Source organism: Cyprinus carpio, chromosome B12 (genome assembly GCF_018340385.1).
Source record: "Cyprinus carpio isolate SPL01 chromosome B12, ASM1834038v1, whole genome shotgun sequence".
Taxonomy (NCBI): Eukaryota; Metazoa; Chordata; class Actinopteri; order Cypriniformes; family Cyprinidae; genus Cyprinus; species Cyprinus carpio.
The window spans coordinates 20,654,571-20,675,900 of record NC_056608.1 but is presented as its reverse complement, the minus strand read 5'-3'; the positions used below and the strand labels follow the sequence as shown (position 1 = coordinate 20,675,900).

The window sequence follows — 21,330 nt, the reverse complement described above, 5'->3', positions numbered from 1 at the left end:
AAACTTGATTTGATTAGTAATATACATTGCTAAGAACAATGGACGACCCCAAACTTTTGAAAGGTAGTGTATACCTTGCACAAGCTAAATAAGCGCACAGTCGCATTAGATACTTCCCTATAAAATAGCTATCAAGCAGGTCCTAAAGCAGGGATAGGCAACTCCGGTCCTGGAGGGCCACTATCCTGCAGAGTTTAGCTTCAGCCCTCATAAAAACTCACCTGCCTGTATCTATCTAGTAATCCCAAAAACACTGATTGCCTTGTTCAGGTGTGTTTAATTAGGGTTGGAGCTAAACTCTGCAGGACAGTGGCCCTCCAGGACCGAAGTTGCCTAACCCTGTCCTAAAGTGTGAAAAACATAGAAACAAACAAAACAGCATTCTTAATTTTCCCAATTTTATTACAACATTTTGTACAAGAGAGACATCTACTTCAGCTCCTTCACAGCCAGACCTGAAACGAGAGAAAGACGGGTCAGATTTACAGTAATCCTTGAAGGGACACAGTCCAGAACTAAACACAGCTGTAAGTGTTAGTGAACCGGTGGAACTGAAGTCTCGGAGTGACACGAAACCCAGCACTTGGTCCATCATTGCTCTAGCAAGCGTGTAAATGCACAGTGGGCACAGAGCAGGCCCAAAGTGTTTGGACATCTTGCATACTTCTCAAAAATCTGACCACAGCACTTCCATGACTTTCCAGTCAGTTGCAAGCACTTTAAGGATCTCAGTTTTTCCCATCAATAAAATATTTAAGTGCTAAACAATAACACAAAAGCTTTACTTTTGCAGGCCTTTTTTGTTCGTAGGTTTACTCTTTTACATTCACATTACAAGATCAGTTTTTCCAAGCCAAAACATTTCTACAACCAAACATTTAGCACAAATCCTTAATGTTGATCAAATTTCTGCACAAGCATAATGCTGCACAAACGCCACTTAATGGATTTGGTTCGATCTTGATCTTAGCACTATTACTTGTATGGTATTATAATCCCAGCAGTTTGACGTGGGGTTTCTGAAGACTCACCTGGTGGCAGGGACTGCTTGAGCTTCTCAGCCTTCTCTTTGTCTGTGATGACCAATGTGTACAGGTATCTGCTGCAGCGGACCTTGAACTTCACATTGTCCTTGTTCTTCTTGATTTTGACAGCTGTTGGAACATAACACATGAGTTTACAGAGACGTTCATCAATATTAGGTCATTGTATTAGATAATATGGTTAGAACTCTGAATATTTGTGAAATTTACAATTTCAACAACATTAAAATCTTTAGCAAATGCCACAAAAAAAAATAAAAAAATCAGACCACCAGTACAAAATCTATTCAACCTTAAGCCAGTTCTTGTCAATCCTGTTTCATAAAACAAGTTTATCAAATAAGCCAGGATTATTTTAGTTAGTCTGACTTATTGTCAGTTCAATATTAGTCAGATTAGCTGAAATAAGCCTGGTTTTTTTGGTAGAGTTGTTTTATGAAACAGACCCCTGGTCTTGTAACACCACAATAATAAACATTTTGGATGTCTAAAACAGGCAACAGCTCATTTCTAGAGTCTCTGAACCGGGAATGTACATCCAACATGACAGACATCCAAAATGTTTAGTCCTCCAGGACTGAGACGCACTGCCTTCAGTGAAGTGAATACTTTAAAGATGCACCAAACAGCATCAAAATACCCCATACAAACCATATCACAATAATAATAATAACTTGCAGCACTACAGCAGAATCACAAAAAGGAAAACCTCATGTAGGGATCATAAATGAACCATGACTGGTTTATTAGAAATAAAACTTACACTTGGCATCCTTCCTCCTTGCTGTAAGCAGGAAATCTTTGATTTCTTCAATTTTGCGTGGCTGTGAAGACATTTACACATTAGTACTTAGTTCACTCGATATCTTAAAATATTCGTTTCTCTAAGATTAGCAGTCCAACTGTTAATGTGTTGAAATTTAGACCGATTCCCTAATATATATTAACTTACTCGTATAAATTCTCTAATATTTCTAAGCTGTCCATCAGCGTGACAATCATCCATTTCACCATTAGCCACTTTCTGTTATCCAGTGATTTTCCTTCTCATTCGATTTTAACATACTAGAACAAATGTCACTAAAACCGAAGCACTCTATATTTTACCATTTAATAAAAAACACGCGAATGCGAGATATAAACAAACTCACCATTTTGTCTGAGGTGCAACTCGACCCTGCAATGCAGAAAAACAGACTTTCTTACAACGCTATTCTACATAGTTCCCGGCAAATATTTCGTTTAATGACACAGTTATACTTGTTCTTTCACATCACATATGTCTGAAATGTCAATATTTAAGGATCGATGCAGATTAACATGGATTCATTTGATACAGCTAAAGTGCTAACACTTACACGTCCCGCGAGCGAGGGGGGAAAAGGGCGGGACTTCCGCGTGCAGGCTTTATATAAACCGGCTACGGTGGCTCAAGAGGGACTCTCTGGTCTAAAAAGTTAAAACTCACAGTGACATCTACTGGTGCAGCATGAATATATCATGCCATTTATTAATATATTAATCGGGAGACTTCATGAAATATGTCCAGGTGCATCTCAAAATTAGAATATCGTGAAAGTTTTTTTTTTTTTTTTGGTAACTCATTTCAACTTTTACATATTCTAAAGATTCATTAGGGCCTACATGTAAAGCAAAAAAATTTTTTCAAGGTTTTTTTTTTTTGTTTTTTGTTTTTTATTTTGATAATTAGATCTTACAGCTCACGAAAGTCAAAAATCCAGTATCTCAAAATGTTACAATATTTCCTAAGATCAATAAAAAAATACAATAAATAAATAACTATAAAGGATTTGCAAAACAGAAAAGTTTAAGTTCTTTAAAGTATGTCCATTTATGTACTCAGTACTTGGTCGGGGCTCATTTAGCCAAATCTCCAGCATCAGTGAGGTGTGGCATGGAAGCAATCAGCCTGTGGCACTGCTGAGGCACTATTGAGCTTTAGCTCATCTGTATTGTTGGATCGTTCTCTTGAAAATAACCCATAGATTCCATGGGGTTTAGGTCAGGCATGTTGGTTGGCCAATCAAGCACAGTAATATCATGGTCAGCAAACCACTTGGAAGTGGTTCTGACACTGTGGGCAGGTGTTAAAGTCCTGCTGGAAAAGGAATTCAGCATCTCCATAAAGCTCGTCAGCAGATGAAACCATAAAGTGCTCCAAAATCTCCTTGTAGACGGCTGCATTGACTTTGGACTTGATAAAACACAATGAACCAACACCTGCAGACGTCACAGCACCCCGAATCATCACTGACTTCAGAAACTTCACACTGGACTTCAAGCTGCTTGGATTATGTGTCTCTCCAGTCTTCCTCCAGATTCCAGACCTTGATTTCCAAATGAAATGCAAAATTTACATTTATCTGAAAAGAGGTCTTTGGACCACTGAGCAACAGTTCAGTTCTTTTTCTCCTTAGCTCAAGTAAGATGCTTCTGAAGTTGTTTCTGTTTCAGCAGTTGCTTGGTAGCTCTTTTCCTGAAGACGTCTGAGTGTGGTGACTCTTGATGCACTGACTACAGCTTCAGTCCACTCCTTGTGAAGCTCTCCCAAGTGTTTATATCTGCTTTGCTTGACAGTATTCCCAAGCTTGCGGTCATCCCTGTTGCTTGTTTACCTTTTCCTACCCAATTTCTTTCTTCCAGTCAGCTTTGCATTTAATATGCTTTGATACAGCACTCTGTGAACAATCACCACTTTCAGTAATGACCTTCTGTGACTTACTTCTGTGTCAATGATCAGCTTCTGGACCATTGCCAAGTCTAGGGTGACCAAACGTGCCATTTTCCCAGGACACATCCTGGCCAGAATTTCTATATTGTCTAAAATATCCAGGTTTTGGCTTTGGTTTCCTGTTTTCATACTTAATGAAGGTAATGATCATTTGACCAATAACATGCAGACATTGTACGTAATGGACCAATCGTGGTGCATGAGAAGGTGGGATCTACAGAGAACGGTCAAAGCGATGCAAATACGTGTACATATTAGTGTTGGACTTGAAGCAGCACTGAGCATACCGAAAGGTGTACCGAAAGGTACCGTGAGAGTGATTCAAAAGCACAAGAAGTCAACTACTCTCTATAACTCTCACGGTACTTTGTCATACAACAATTGGTCTGCGCAGTGCAAACAAAACGTGTAACAGTGCAAAGCCAAAACGTGAATATTTTAGGCAATATAGAAATCCTGGCCAGGACGTGTCCTGGAAAAATGGCACATTTGGTCACCCTAGCCAAATCAGCAGTCTTCCCTATTATTGTGGTTTCAAAGAACAAGAGATACCCAGAATTTATACTGTAAGGATGGTCATTTAATGAAACTCAAATGTAAATATTCTAATATTTTGAGATATTGGATTTGACTTTCATGAGCTGTAAACTCTAACCATCAAAATAAAAAATAAAAATACAAATGTTTTTGAAATGTTTTTATTTACATGTAATGAATCTAGAATATATTGAAAGTTTCACTTTTTGAAATAAGTAAAAAAAAAAAATATATATATATATTAATAAAATAACTTTAAGATATTCAGTGTTCAATAGCCTCAGATGCACCTGTAGGCTATTTTGTAAAATAGTTCTCACACCATTTAGGTTAATGTTAATAATTTAGTCCATTTAAAATGAAAAAGTGAAGATGTTTTTGTTGTATTGTTATTATTTCTACATTTCATTATCATCATAACATTTGGCAAATTAAAAAGTAACTTACAAAAAGACACAAAAGATGATTAAAATGGAATGAAACTTTAGAACAAAATTATTACTTACCCTTATCAGTCATAACTTACTGCTATATGTAAACTATAACTTTAAATCATTATATTGAATAAACAAAAATAAATAAAAAACGTTTTATGTCAATCAATCAATCAATCAATCAATCAAATGAAAGAGAAAGAGAAAGAGAAAGAGAAAGAGAAAGAGAAAGAGAAAGAGAGAGAGAGGCCTATAATTAAACTTCTTGACCATTCCTGTGAAAGGATTGATTTAAAATGAGTGATTCATTCATGAAACAGGCATTGATTATAGCCATAGGCTTGTGTACATGATGTTTATAGCAGAATCTGTGAGATAGTTTGGTTCTTTAGTTCAAACGAGTTACGCACAACTGTCATGTGTGCACATGCACATCAATAATTCACACTGGTGATCACATCTGGCTTTTGAGTGTATTTCATCTCATCTTCTGAATTCTTGAGTGACATCTGCAGCTTCTCTGCACTTAATTAATAAAGTAAGACACCAACGCTGCCCTCCTCACTCTAATTACTCTCCCATTGGCTCATATGCGTTTCGGCCCACGTAGAAGGCATAGGGCAGATCCCACAGCTCGCTGCCCTCAACTGAGGAGAATGCTGATTAGCTTCATTTGGCTCGGTGTATTTGCTGCTTCCATTGAGGGAATTTATTAAAGCCTGTCCGACCTCAGTTAACGAAGGTGGGTTTGGTGCAGGTTGTGCATTAAATCTTAAAATCTAAAAAAGCATATTTCAGACTGATGATGTGGAGCAAATCTATCCATCTCTCCTAGATTACAGTGCACGTTTCTATCATACTTTATTTATTTTTTATTCCACATTATGCTTCCACATATTTTTTTGCAGTCAGTTTTGGTGCAGTGGCACTAGATGGCAGATTATGCTCATGAAACAAAAAGAGTTGCATGACACATGAGAGAACGAGAAGAAAGAGGGCAGTATATGACCACTAACTGAGCCTATGTTTTCCATACACAGTTGACTTCAGTCCTCTGACTACATTCCTCAATTCCAAAGACATGAAACTGTAAAACTGATTGTTTTTTTATTTATATGCTAGTATGCAAGGAGACCTATAATATGGAGAAAGCTGTTTGTTGGTATTCCCATACAGTTCAAATACAGTTGCTGGTTGCATGATCTAACCTTGAACCTTTGGATCAGACTTTCATGTGCTGGATCAGAATGAGGGATCTGAGGTATTAGAAGCGTATACTAGAAATGATCAACTTGGCTGCAAGGTTTGGATGGGCAAACACACATTACCTTTAAAATTTAAAAAAGATGAGTTCATTCAGCAGCCTGTTTAAAATTCTCACCTAGTGAAACTTTAATTCCCACATGCTACAGCCTTCAGGGTCAGACTTCTGATTCTTATGTTTGCATGAGTTAGTTGGTAACTTAAGCATAATTAGGCTGCATATGCCTAATAAAAAAGAAGATAGATAGATAGATAGATAGATAGATAGATAGATAGATAGATAGATGAAATAACACAAACTTTTATAACATTTTATTTCAGCTACATTTCAACAAGATTTCTTTCATTTAGTCTCTTGAAGTACAAAAATAATAATAATTAAAAAAACCCTTCATAATAGAATATAAAGACATTTAAAAACTAAACAAAAATGAGAATTGTTGCATTGGCAACTAGCTGAAATGAAATAAGTTTACTTATACTTTTTTATTTTATTTTTATTTCTTAATTATTTTGTTTTTTTGCAATATTGTATTTCAGTTAATGTTTATTTTATTTCAAGGCTCTGGTTTAGTTTAAACTGAAGGACTAAAATAATTATATAAGCTAAATAAATAAATGAAACAAAAAAATAAAACTGAATAAAAACTAATACAAACCATAGATATATTTTAAAAATACCTGAAATTTTAACTGAAATAAAATATATATAAAACTTCAACTACTTTTATTTCAGCTAGCTGCCATGACAACATTTCTCATTTTTAAGTTTAAATTGACTTACTAAAATAACAAAAACTAAATAAATAAAACCAAAGGCTAACATATATGAACACATTAAAAAAAAAAAATTATAAACAAAACAAAATGACTAAAATTGAAAGTTACAATGTAAATAGAAAACATAAAAAAATTAGGGCTGTCAAATGATTAATCACGATTAATCACATCCAAAATAAAAGTTTTGTTTACATAATATATGTATGTGTACAGGGTATATTTATTATGTATATATAAATACACACACATAAAATATATATTTAGAAAATATTTACATGTATATACATTTATATATTTATATTCTTATATTTTATATTATATATAAATATATTTTAATATATAAACATAACATATTCTTCTTAAATATATACATGCATGTGTGTGTATTTATATATACATAATAAATATACACAGTATACACACATATATTATGTAAACAAAACTTTTATTTTGGATGTGATTAATCGTGATTAATCATTTGACAGCCCTAAAAAAAATGAAATATGAGCATTGTGCTCAATTCCAATTTTAATTTGCAAAAATGGATTATTGCATAAAAACAACAAAAATTATCTCCTTTAGCATTTTTTTTTTTTTTTTTTTACAATTGACTACCACATCAGCACATGCAGGGCTTTCCTTACCATCTCTCTGATCCATTAAAATAGATGCATACCAAGTCTTCAGGCTCCATTTTGACTAACGTACATCGTTGGTAATGACACGCAGTCCATCACTCAGCCATTCAGGTGAGACAAACACAAGCTTCATGCACTGTGTGTATAGCCAGAAGTAATATGTGGTGCTGGCCCGGCATCAATCATGGTTTGGATTCTGCTGGAACCATAAATGGGAATAAGAAGCAGGGTTCATCCAACCATCATTAGTTTTGCTCAACTTAATTTCATCCTTAATTTCAAACCTGTAGTGCTGTAGGGCTACACTGGGATGGTAATGTATATATCTGGAACTGGAATAAGACAAGGGCCCCGAGTGGAAATAGCACTGGTGAAATAACGAGAAATGGAATTTTCAATTAGGTTTGCAAAGTATCTGCTGAGGATTTTACACTCGAATATGGAATTGAACCAAATGTAAACGTTCTCGTGAGCATAGGCACAGACAGACACGTTTCCTTTCCATAAGAACATATTTAAACAGTCAGCTGAGGTGAATTCATACACTACTTTTGACAAGGGATTTTTCCTCATCTTTATATGCATTATGTGCATTGATCGGCTAGTATTGATTCTTACATCCTGGATTATAAGATGTTATCTGAAAGCAATCATACAGACTTCAGAGGGTGAAGGACATCATTTCAGCAGTGCAACAGAAAGGGCCATTTCACCATGTGATAGGAACATTACAGGGCAATCACTGCTATCCAAGTTATTCACCTGGATATCTATGAAAATTTCAAAAACAAATGGCAGAAATTAGTACTTTTATTGAGCAAGGATGCATTAAATTGTTCGAAAGTGACAGTAAGGGCATCTACATTGATAAAAAAACAAAAAACAAAAAACGTTCTATTCATCAAATAATCCTGAAAAAAAAAAAATCAGTTTCTAAAAAACAACAACAACAACAACAAAAGCAACACAACTGTTTGCAACATTGAGAATAATAAGAAGTGGTTCTTGAGCACCAAATAAATCAGCATTTTAGAATGATTTCTGAAGGAAAATTCAGCATTGGCATCACAATGATAAATAACATTTTACAAATTTTTTCTGATGCTTTTGACTATACATCTCAAGATATTCACAGGTGGAGTTTACATTCTTGTGGAGAAAAGTATCTAAATAATATGTTACATGACTGTTTGGGATATGATTTTGCAGTATTAATGTTAACCATACGGATATGAAAAAAGATATCAGTTTCTAAATATATATAGTTTCACATACATGACTTCTTCATGAATGAGTATTTTCTGAAAGTCAGCATCCTTTTAGTTTCACATACATGACTTCTTCATGAATGAGTATTTTCTGAAAGTCAGCATCCTTTTCTCAAAATAGCTGTCTGCCCTGTGCCAGCCTGATGCCGCCCATCTACACTGGCGCCTGCCGGCTTTTCCTGCTATCCATGTGCCTGTCAGCCTTTGAGAACCAGGCTTCCAGCTTTTCTACCCACTTTGTCAGTTCTGGTCGACAGCAGGTCTATTTCAACTGTCTGTAACCGTTCTTGGCTGGAATGCAGCGTTCTGTTGCCTGCACCACTTAATGTAGAATAAAAAGGACTGCATGAGTTGCTGAACATATAGTATGCGCTAGAATTTTAACTGTATTAGTACACCTGACACACCAAACTGACATACACCTAGACATTTGATGATAGTCTTTGGCACATTTACCGTCTTTATCATCCATTTGGCTTAATCAGAGCTTCAAAAGTTGAAAAGCATTGGGGTTATTGTTCTTTGATGAGAAACTGCAGCTCTAATGGAATCAGGCACCTGAATTTTCTCAGACTGCCTCTCTGAATCACTGTCTCCCATCTAAGTGTTTTTTCTTATTACCTGAACCAAGGAGCTGAGCCAGCAGGTTTCCATTTAACGAATCGGACTTTTGTATTTACATATATCCATATCTGCCATCAGTCACATTATAGAATATAGTGGATCATTACTCCTTGTAATACCATGCATCTCCTGAGCATTCTTTAGTTTGTTCTAATTGGACAATGTATTGGTCTATAACAAGGCTCAGAACTACTTTCTTTCGAAGACCATGCAGGATATGTAAATGAAAATACATAATTATTACATTTTAACACTTTATCAGAGCCTAATACATTCATATATTTAGAATATAAAATGCAGGACAGTGGATAAATAGTTTTTTTTTTATTATGTAACCTAAAATATTAGAAAAGATTATTATTAAAATATTACATTAATGTTTTTATTATCAAAATATTAAGCATTAAAATGACTGTGAAGTGTGTCAGTTCAATAATATTTACTATTATGTGTACTAAAATGTTAAAATATTATATTTTTGATTTTATTATAAAAATATTTTTCATCAAACTTTGCTTTCAACTGTGTCAAATGAGTGCACTAATATTGTTAAAATATAACATTGATTTTTTTTTAGTATATATATATATATATATATATATATCATATATCAAAAGTACTGTCAGATTTGCCATTTAAAATCATTATTATTATTCAGTCATTTTTAGTATGTGCCCTAAAATGTCAAAAAATACAATACAATCATTTTTAATAATAAAAATAAAATTCCATCAAAACAACATACAATTATTCCACATAATAAAAATAATTATCAATCAAAACAAAATACAAATTTACAGGTATTAGATTATAAAAATATAATTTTTCCATCAAAACTACTTTTATTTTTGGATCATGTATTAATCATTGACAGCCCTCATTTTATTATCATGTGCCCTAAAATATTAGTCATTTTAATAACATGCACCCAAAAAAATTAGAAAAATATATTAATTCCAAAAAAATCCCAATTAATCCCAATTTAATTTGCGCTGAGCTGTACACCACTATAAAAAAATCCCAATTTCATTTGCGCTGAGCTGTAGCTTAGAAGTAAATGCACAACTCTAACTGAACCTTGGTGCTAAAGTGTTAGATGCAGATCTGAATGCAGCCCATGTCATGTCCCGATTCCATTACACCTCTGTCTCCCTGAATAGTGTCCTTCTAATCTCTGTCAATAAAATGTGGCATCTCCCCTAAAAAGTCAGGATTCACATTTTCTTTTAATGTCTCCTCGTATACAAAATAAAACACCACATCTACAATTTATTACTTTTGACTTGAGACTGGAAAGCATATCGTTTAGTTCAGAAGGACAGGACTGCAGTAATGAAAACAGCCTTATGATGTGGTGGACGCTGACATTCTGATATAGTGTTCCATATCACACATGGGGTAATTCTGCATTCTGCTGTTGCCTGCTGTTCCTTTGTTCCAGTCAGAGCTCCGTCTCCACATCATCTCCAAACCCAGCTGAACCTTTACCCTGTTTTACTCTGCTGCACAACATATTAAATATTTATGGTCTTTAAGAATGTTATTTACCAGCTTCAGTCCCACAGTCTCTGACTTCCAGTGCTTGGTGAATTGCACTCCATAAGACAACCTGGAGCAATGACCTTGGGTTTGAAAAGTAGTTTGAATTGGCAACTCTATAAGTATTCCAATGAGAATTATTTGATTTGAGTTGCTTTGAACGGTTTCAAATAGAATAGTGCAATTTTGGTGCCACTAGTGGCATAAAATGGAATTGCAATCTGTTTGGCCTGGTATCATACAATGGTGATATGTTGGCATTGTGATAAGATAGCAGACTAATCAGCAAGTGGTACACAAAGCTAGCGAACTTGCGATCTATAATAATAAGTTAAATTTCACCATTTACCGTTTAAGATTTTTGAATGTTTTTGAAAGAAGTCTAGTACATTCATCATAACTGCATTTATTACAGTAAATACATTTAAATTTGTACATTGTGTACATTGTAATACATTGTGAAACATTATTACAATTTAAAATAACTGTTTTCTCATTTGTGATACATTTTAAAATGTATTAAAATTTATTCATTTGATGTCAAATTTTCAGCAGCGATTATTTCAGTCTTCAGAATGTCATTCTTTTATGAATATAAAAGTTCAAAAGAACAGCCTTTATTTTCTATAAGTAAAATGTATTTACTGTTACTTTTGATCAGTTTAGTATCTTCTGGCAGAATAAAAGTATTTCCAAAATAAAGAAATAAATTAACACTCGTTTTTGCAATTCTGTTTGGGCCACTAGGGGAGCAGACAATAACACATTTAAACCCTTTAGAATATGGGGAATTTAATTAAAATAGTTTTGTATATCATCAGCGAACATTTCACTAGACATAATGTCCAAAACCTCAGCTTACCTACACAAACTTCTGAGGGCTGGAGCCCCGAGCGGCATCATATTCTCCAAGATTTCTTCAAAGCTTGTCCTGTCAACAGTGATTTGGGCAGATTCAAGGTAAGTGGGAGACAAAATTATTTTCCTATTATCATCAAGTATGTGAACTCTTTTACGAAGAATAAAGGTGTATGCAAAGTTTGTAGTGCTGTTTGGACTCTGAAATTATTTACCAGTATGTTCAGTCATAAGAGCTCAACATAAGAAAAAATACAAAAAAAATAATAATAATAAAAAAAGTTAGAATATTTGTAAAAGTGAAAGTGAAGTGACATACAGCCAAGTATGGTCACCCATACTCAGAATTCATCCTCGGCATTTAACCCATCTAAAGTGCGCACACACACACGGCATGGAACACACACACGGAGCAGTGGGCAGCCATTTATGCGGCGCCCAGGGAGCAGTTGGGGGTTCGGTGCCTTGCTCAAGGGCACCTCAGTTGTGGCATTGCCGGCCCTAGACTTGAACCCACAACCTTAGGGTTAGGAGTCAAACACTCTAACCACTATGCCACGACTTCCCTAGTATACAGTGCTCTATCAGTTTCTGTAAAAGAATGCAGAAATGTTCAAAAACCGTTAAAGAAATAGTTCACCCAAAAAATTTAAATTTGCAGAAAATTTACTCACACTCAAGCCATCCAAGGTGTAAATGAGTTTGTTTCTATATTGGAAAAGATTTGGAGAAATTTTGCATTACATTACTTGCTCACAAATGGATCCTCTGCAGTGAATGGGTGCCATCAGAATAAGGGTCCAGACAGCTGATAAAAACATCACAATAATCTACAAATAATCCACATGACTCCAGTCCATCAATTGATATCTCATGAAGCTAAAAGCTGTGTGTTTGTAATAAATAAATCTATTATTAAGACGTTTTTATCCTCAAACTGTTGTTTCAGGCTAAAATACAAGACCTCTATCCATGATATAGTGATGTTTCTATCAGCTTTTGGAACGCTCATTCTGACGGCACCCATTCACTGCAGAGGATCCACTGGTAAACAAGTGATGTAATTCCCATGAAGAAACTTGGATGGCCTGAGGGCAAGTAACTTTTCAGAAAATTTAATTTTTGGGGGGTAAACTATTCCTTTAATGGAAGCAAATGTCATGAAATTATTCAGTTTCGGAATTTCATTTAAAAAATGGAACCACTACGATCATCTTCAAGAGGCTAAGCAAAGCAGGAACAGGGTTAATGCTGCTTAGCTATGCAGATACACAGCGTAAACAAGTTTCACTTTCATTTACATTCCACAAGCTGTTGCTGCTTTATGCAGAGTTGAAAGACTTCAAAATCATTTTTCTAATCTAGTAGATTTTGCGTTGTTAAATATGTATAGTTGCAAGATGTTGAGGGCATATTTGATCAGAATTTAACATAACATGATAAAACTGCTGACGAGTTGAAAGACTGCAAAATGAGCCTCAGATATACACAAATTTCAGGAACTCCGCATTAAAAAGGCTTATCCTTACAAAAATCACTGTCTGAATGTCAAAAAGGAAGTGAGCTAAAGTGATAGTATTATTCTCTTTATTTCTTTATCCGTGGGCTATTTAAAGTGCTTGTGCATCGTGAGTGTTTATCAACAAAAGAAATTGAGAAGAGAGATCCGTGAAGCGTACAGCACTGGCTATTAGTTTCTCTTAGCTGAGGATCTACATCACCAAGTTTAGTGATCTTTGAGACTAATAACATCTATTTATGGATTTAACTCAATTTGCATTGTGTGTTAGATGGCCACAAACAAAAACACACACTCTAAACAGACTAAATCCATACCCTGTTCTTCATTACTTTTGTCTTTAATGAGGTTGCAGTATAATTTGTCAAAAATGGAAAAAGATTGGTCTGTGAGTAAAATTGAAGATTGATGGCGGTAGAGGGAGGAAAAGACTGAACGCTAGGGGTTGAGAGAAAAAGACGAGGCAGACATTTTGCCAAGACCATTAAATCCAAAGGAAACTTTTTTCAGCACCATGTGAGAAAGTTTTGTGATGGAATAGTGATTTTCAAGGTGATTAAAAAGCCATTACTGAAACGACTCTCTCAGGTAATTCGAAAGGTAGTTATTCAAACCCTTTTTGAGAAGCCTAGTAGGGAAGAGCACGCATTAAAGAAATGGCGGTTATTAGATGAAGATATTATGCAGGATTGCCCTTCTGAGAATGCGCCTAGCAGAAATATTCTGTCTTTCAAAAAACAGGCAAATCCTCCGCAACTGATTATTCTTCTGTCTGATTTTATTTGTATCTCTGTTTCTCTCAGAATATTGAAACATCTCAGGATAATAAAGAAAAATGTTTTTTTTTTTTATTATTATTATTATTATTATTTTTTTTTTATCAAGAGCAGCATATCAGTTTTGGATTTAAATCGTTATGGTTTACAATGTGTGTGTATGGAAATGTGAAATGGGAAGATTGCCTGAAAGAGTTTTCCTCTCTATTCTTTTAAAAACAAATGTGCAAATATTCTAATAGAAAGTGATGATTTATTTGGTAGAAGTGAATGACTTCATACTCTTAGGTGTAATTGCATATGCTGCACAAACTGAAAAAATGTAAGGTAAGCGATAAAAGCCTTCTAAGAAAATATTAATGAATATTTCTTTCTTTTTTTCCATTGGTTTCTATAATAAATAGCAAAGACGTCTTCAACCCTGCTGTTAACGAAGCAAATCTAAACCTTGAAATTTTCTCAACATTCATTACATCAGCTGCTTATGTATTCATGGGTAAAAACTCTCTTTAAAATGAGACAACCTTGCAAATTTTAGATCTTAAGTCAGCTCGAGTTATATGAACTTCCTTTTGCCAGCAAATCTAATAGATTAAATAACACTTACAGAACTTCACTCGCTACTGCCTCATTATGGTTGTACCATAATGGTTGTAACATAATGAGATTTTTGTCATTTTTAATTACAGTAAAATGAGATGAAGTTTTTACTGTTAATTTCATATTTCTGCCTTTGATTCCAGGCCTCATTACATGCATACGCACTACATCTCATTCTCCATTAGTTTTATTCAATGTTTTTAAATACATCTTTATCGGCACTATCATTAATACTAGATAATTGAGGATGAAGAGGGGAGGAGAAACAAATGAAAGCACACTTCTCCTCCATCTGTCCATCTCTCCATTAGCCGACTTTAAGTGTAAGGGGATACAGAGTTCAGAAATGGAAAATTAATTGAAGTATCTAATTTAATTTCCTTCCTCATTTCTCCCTTTGATTTAATTCCCATAGAGCCCTGCTTCTGTATCCTACAGGCTTCAAACCTCCTCATTCCACAGTAAAGTGATTGCAGTCAAACCAGTTCACCTGTATGTAAAAGTTTAGAAGGAAGGCTAGAAGAAGCACTGCAAATCTGAGCTTGTGTAAGTTATTGCAAACTATCAATTTTGTAAGATTCAGAACTATAGGGACATTAAAATAATCTACTCAGAAGTGATTTAGTCGGGGGAGGTTATTTATTTGTGATACATATCCTATCTGGCAGATAATAAACTTTTCAGGCACATAATTGACAGTGATCTGAAAAACTAGGAGACTGGCGAAGCAATTGTAACACTTTTTTTTTTTTTTACACGGTGCTTCATAACTCACAGACTACTACAAATCTAACTGTTATATTTTGGTATTAGAAACATTTATATGTGCCAAAAGTAACAGTATCATTGATATATTTATGTATTAAATCAGTACTGAATTAAATATAAAAAGTCAAAATGTTTCAATTCAGTCACGGCACACTGAATTGCAGAGTAAGTGATTCATATAACTTGCTCATAAAGACAGTGTCTTGTCCATGTAACCTTGAAATCCTTAGCGCCTTGCAACGTGCAAACACAGACAAGCGAAGTGATACAGCAAAAAGTCTCACTGCTGTTGAACTGTTTTATCAGCGCTCTTGGAATGCTACTTGACCAAATCAGATTCGATGATGGTAACAAATGTTGTTGTGAACAAAACTTCTACATATCTTTCACTTCAGTCATACAATTTTTCTTTCTTAAAGTCCCCATGAAATCAAAATGAAAGTTTTTTGGTTGTTAGCATCAATATGTTACCCTTAAGTTTATCTATAAGGCAGTCTGGTCCAAAACAGTGACAAAATTAACATTTAGAAGATATATTCAAAGCTTGCAGTTTGTCACTTCCGCCAAAACGGCTCAACAATTTTTTTGACGTCACATTGTACTTCATCTTCTCATTAAATCTTCTGACCAATCAAATGCTCTCTAGAATCCGAAGTGCCAGCCCCCTGCACTATAAATAGATGCTGAAGCTCTGGCTGAGATCGGTCACTTGTTCAAAGTGTAGTTTTCTGCATTCACTCAAAATAAGCATTTTCAAAATTGATGTAATATTTATATGTGGGGTATTCTGAGCTGAAAGTTCACAGACACATTCTGGGGACATCTGAGACTTATATTACATATTGTAAAATGAGACATAATAGGTCTCCTTTTAATGAAACACATAACATATAGTAATAAATCCAAAATGTAAAAAAAAAAAAAAAAAAAAAAAATACTACTATCTACTCCATTTTCCTGCAGTGGTGCAGTTTGAAATTTTTTGAAAATTGTGTTGTCTTCCTGTGATGGAAAGAAAGCAAATTTACTCCAGATTTCCCCAATACTTTGCATTTAGAAGGTGCAAATTGCATTGTTATACAAGGTCTACCTAGTGGGATAAATAGTATAATTCCTCGAGCAGGTTTCACTAAATCCCGACATCCGTCTCAATCCAGGAAAGTCTGATCTGCCAGACATTTCTCGGTTGGCATCCCTTTAGTTGCCTTGTCCCCCTCTTTGCCAGGTGAATATCTTCAGAGGAGCTTTGGGTGAAAAATAACAGCCGTGGATTGGACTCGCCGCAAGTGGCAGTGTTTCAAACTCTAAATCCAGATTAGCAGGCTCTGTATGATCATTACCCAGCGACATACACAGAGAGGGATTACCACAGCATGGCTTTTTCAAGGCAAATATCAGTGTCTTCGTGAGAGCGAGGCTGACTAATGTGTGATAAACTCATTCGTGGATTCAGAGAGAGAAGCGAGAAGGAGCCATTTCTCAAATCATCCGCAGGGTTTTGGTGGGGATTCACGACGCGTCTGGGAGCATTATGGGAGCTGTGACTCACTAACGTTTAACTCAATATTGTGGACCTCACTGCTTGCATTGTGAGAGCGGGTGGTTTTTGCATGTTTCAAGTGTAAAAACCGACTAAAACTGTAGGCCTGCCTCTCCAACTGACCTTTCGAGCATCTCGGATAGTTTCTTCATAAATCACTGATATCATATTGACTTTTCTGTCCTCTTCAAATATTATATGCTATACTTCCTGGTTGACTTTTACACAAGACAAAAACGATTTCATTCATCTAGCCCAAATTTCAGAGACATGCTTCTTTTAAATCCATACAATTATATTTAAAGCATCACATTTAACATTTATTTGTTCGACACACTTATCAGTAACTTTAAAGGGATAGTTCACCCAAAAATAAAAAAAAATTCTTTCATCATTTACAAGTTGTTCCAAACCTGTATGATTTTATTTCAGCTGCTGATCACAAAAGAAGATATTTTGAAGAATGTTGGTAACCAATCAGTTGGCGGTAGCCATTGACTTCCATAGTAATGTTATGGAAGTCAATACCGCCAACTGTTTTATTATTATTGTTATTAACTGTTTATTATTATTATTATTATTATTATTATTATTATTATTATTATTATTATTTATTTTATTTATTTTTACCAACATTCTTCAAAATATCTTCTTTTGTGTTCAGCACTTCACTTTTATTAGTCCAGTCAGTGCTGTTTTATTATTCTTTGTATATTATATTAAATTAATATTTATTAATATAAAACGTTTTCATTTTAATTTTAGTTTACGTTTTAGTAAGTTTCTTATGTGCTTTTGTCATTTTTATTAGATTTTTTTTATTTCTACTTAGCAATGCATTTAAACTCAAGTTAATTAATTTACATTTCAATACAACAAAACCAAACTTAATTTTTTAATTTAACATTACACATGACAACAAATATATTATATTGATTTAACGTTATTTCAATTTTGGAAAATGATAGCCGTTTTTAATAGTTTTAGTTAACAATACAGCACTGGTGTCAACACATTGACATTCTAAGGTTTCAGTGTTTATTCAAAACATACAAAACTGTACTGTACTGTATGTGTGCACAAAGTAATAAAAAATTATTTTAATGCATGTTCACAGTGAGAATTTGCTGTATTTATTTCATTTTTCATATTCCCTTCCCTTATCAGTGCTCCCCTGGGTCTTTGAATGTGTTTTACTTTTCATAGACACTGTGGTGCAATGGATCGGTACTAAAGAGCGTCACTCCGTATGGCTGCTCATTTCAAAACATAGCGATGTGGGATCACATGATCATTAAACCTCCATTTAGAGTGTCAACATAATGGCTTCTGTCCTGTTCAGGGGAAAGAAAACAGAGATATAACATGAGGAATGGGAGCTATGTACATGAACGAGCCAGAAAAAGGGCACAATGCAGCTTACATTCCCATCGGCTCCCGAATCTGATATTTCTCACCCTATTCCTTCCATTTGGAGTGTGTGCACGGAGCAGCCATTATGCTTTCATCACTTTCTTAATGAGAAAAGGGCTTGATAACAGCGAGGTCTTTCTGAAGTCTGCCTGTAATATACCTACAGTGAACATGCTCAGTGTGATACAACAGCAGGCTTAATAGACTTGCTTTAGCATCGCAGTCTATATTTGTTCAAAGACTGTATCTCTGTGATTGCAAGTGTAAATAATTTTCTATATTACATACGGTTAACCCATGGGCTCTTCCACACCCTGCAGTTTGAAATCTGACTGACTCGGTGGCAGCAAACTGTGAAAATGAAATGAAAGCAACCCAGAAAAGAAATGAGAGGAACAGAGATTTTTGCCTAAGGCAAAGCTAAGTGGAAGAGTGGAGCTTGTTTGTCTTAAGTATTTCATAACCAAAATTAACCTCTTGAATACCAGCTGTAGAACAACCACGGCCAACACTCTCTCACAAGAAGCCGTTTCTAACCAGAAATAGGTAAAAATTTGCATTTAACAATTGGCTTCCTTCAATGCATGAGTTGGAATTTGAATTCAGTTGGCAGATAACGATACTGAATTGAATTTACAGGTAGAGGAATTTACTGAATTGAAGTTAATGCAGTCACACAATAGTCCACCACTAATAATGGTGCATTCCATAAAACTCAACTCAAATCAAAACTTGCATGTCCCTCAACCCTAAACACAACTTCATATAGTTATGTTGATATAAATATTTATGTTTTTACTTAACCTGTTACTGATGTTTTAATTATTTAGCATAAATCTTCCAATTTTGTCTTTTTTTTTTTTAAATCAAAAACAAGCAATCACCATTTAATTTGTATATCTGGCAACAAATTGGCAGCAGAAATTAAATAACTATATTTTTAGACAGACAGATACCTTTATTTTTCATCCAGTGTATAAAACTCGAAATGTTTTTGTGTGCTGCATGTCAAAAATTAAATATTTTAAGTTCATGAAATATTGAATATTTTCAATTCAGAAGTTGATTTTAACACATTCATAATAAAATAGAGAATTTTAAAAATTAAGGATTTGCCTCCTTTAATTTACAAGTTTGAATCAAATTGTCGATGCATCAAAGGTTGTTGGAATTGAAGGAAGATGAATTGCAATAAACTGAACACAGTTACACAACAGTGCACAACAAAAATATAAAATAACATATAAAATCCATAAATAATTGAAGTCGCTAGAAACATTTCACAATCAATTTCTTCTCCATGCTCTTCTGACTGACCTCGCTGATGCTCTCTGAATGCACGAGTGAAATCGTCACATGCATAAAGAGCGTATTTATTAGATTTGTCATACCCATGTCAAATGTCACTTCCAATCTGCAAAAAATGAGTTTCCTGATTGCTGTGATGTCTGCTTTGTAAAAGAGAAAAAGGAAATGATTATGGAAGAGTACTCTCATGCCATGGTCGTGTCATGGCTGAGGTGAATAGGCCCAATAGCTATCTCTGTAAAGGCTATTAATCTCTCAGTACAGAAGTCATGCCATTCTGTGGTCATGACACAATGTTTGATGTAAAAACACAAAAGACTGTCATTGACCTATAAGAAACCACATATCAAAAAAAGACTCGTCACCCTGGATGCTTCTGATATTACCCGTCACAAGGAAGAGCAATGAGACATGCCTATCTGAAAAATCAAAAGACCTTATAAATATAAATGTTTCAAGGATTTTTAACCACTGATTCATTGTCATGTCATAACTTCTGGAACTGAAGCTGTAAAGCCCTGGATGTCAGTGTGTGGCTGTGTTCAAAAACTTAGTGTGCTGCCTTAAAGAAATAGTTCACCCAAAAATGAATTTTTTTGAAAATGTATGCACTCTGAGGCTATCCAAGATGTCGATGAGTTTGTTTTTTCATTGGAACAGATTTGAAGAAATTTAGAATTACATCACCAATGGATAATCTGCAGTGAATGGGTGCCATCAGAAAGAGAGTTCAAACAGCTGATAAAAGCATCACAATAATCCACAAGTAATCCTTAAAAATGTCTTAATGATGAATTTCTTAGAAAAACACAGATTTTCTCTACTCAAGATGTTAACTGCAATTGGAGTGGTGTGGATTATTGTGATGTTTTTATTAGCTGTTTGAACTCTTGTTCTGACGGCACCCATTCACTGCAAAGGATCTACTAGTGAGCTGATGTAATGCTAAATTTCTCCAGTTCTGTTCCAATGAAGAATCAAGCTCATATTCATCTTGGATAGCCTGAGAATTAAAAATTTTTTTAGCAAATGTTTATTTATGGGTAAACTCTTCCTTTAAAGGTTCTCTTCATCTGCCATCTTGAAAGCATTTTTTCCCCTCCGGGATGGTTGCAAACCATTGTGGGATTCAACGCTCTTTGAAGGAATTTGGAAAGGCATCATAATAACTATGGAATAGCTTTATCAGTATCGGTTTCATATTCTTGCATATTTTTTTTTCATCTATTCTGCACCCACCTTTTCCCACTTTGTCTTCACACTCATTAATCACTAACAGCATTAATCGCAACAGAAAATAGATTTGCCCAATTGCACATTTTTGATGAGGGTAATGCTCATGCTGCAGACAATTTCAGTTTAATTGTTGTGGAAAAATTGAAACAGATGATGGTGTGACTGTGTGGAACTGATGTCTGGTTTACCTATGAGTTTCTCTTGCTCTCTCTCTTTCTCACACATACTTACATGAAGTTACTGTCCTCTAAACGTAGATCAATGGTCCGATATCTTCTGCCAAGTAGCAAATTTCACTGTTAATTGCAACATCTGTTTCCATTTATACTCAATTTGTACTTCACTTTTTGCCTTTTCCCAATCCACTGAAATGTTCATCTTTGCCAGACATTTTCTACTGGGCTGATGAGTTATAGGTTGGCTATATTGTGAAC

The 21,330-nt window shown here is 34.7% G+C and overlaps 1 protein-coding gene across 1 annotated transcript; it reads right to left on the bottom strand.

The window, feature by feature from the left end:
* Positions 1 to 384: 384 nt before the first annotated feature.
* LOC109045122 (60S ribosomal protein L38) lies at positions 385 to 2,471 on the bottom strand. Its single transcript, XM_019062971.2, has 5 exons — positions 2,402 to 2,471; positions 2,195 to 2,220; positions 1,807 to 1,867; positions 1,032 to 1,154; positions 385 to 455 (listed from the first exon to the last, which is right to left on the bottom strand). Exons 2-5 carry the CDS (start codon positions 2,195 to 2,197, stop codon positions 430 to 432), a joined length of 213 nt encoding a protein of 70 aa, XP_018918516.1. The 5' UTR covers positions 2,198 to 2,220; positions 2,402 to 2,471; the 3' UTR covers positions 385 to 429.
* Between the last annotated feature and the right edge of the window lie 18,859 nt (positions 2,472 to 21,330).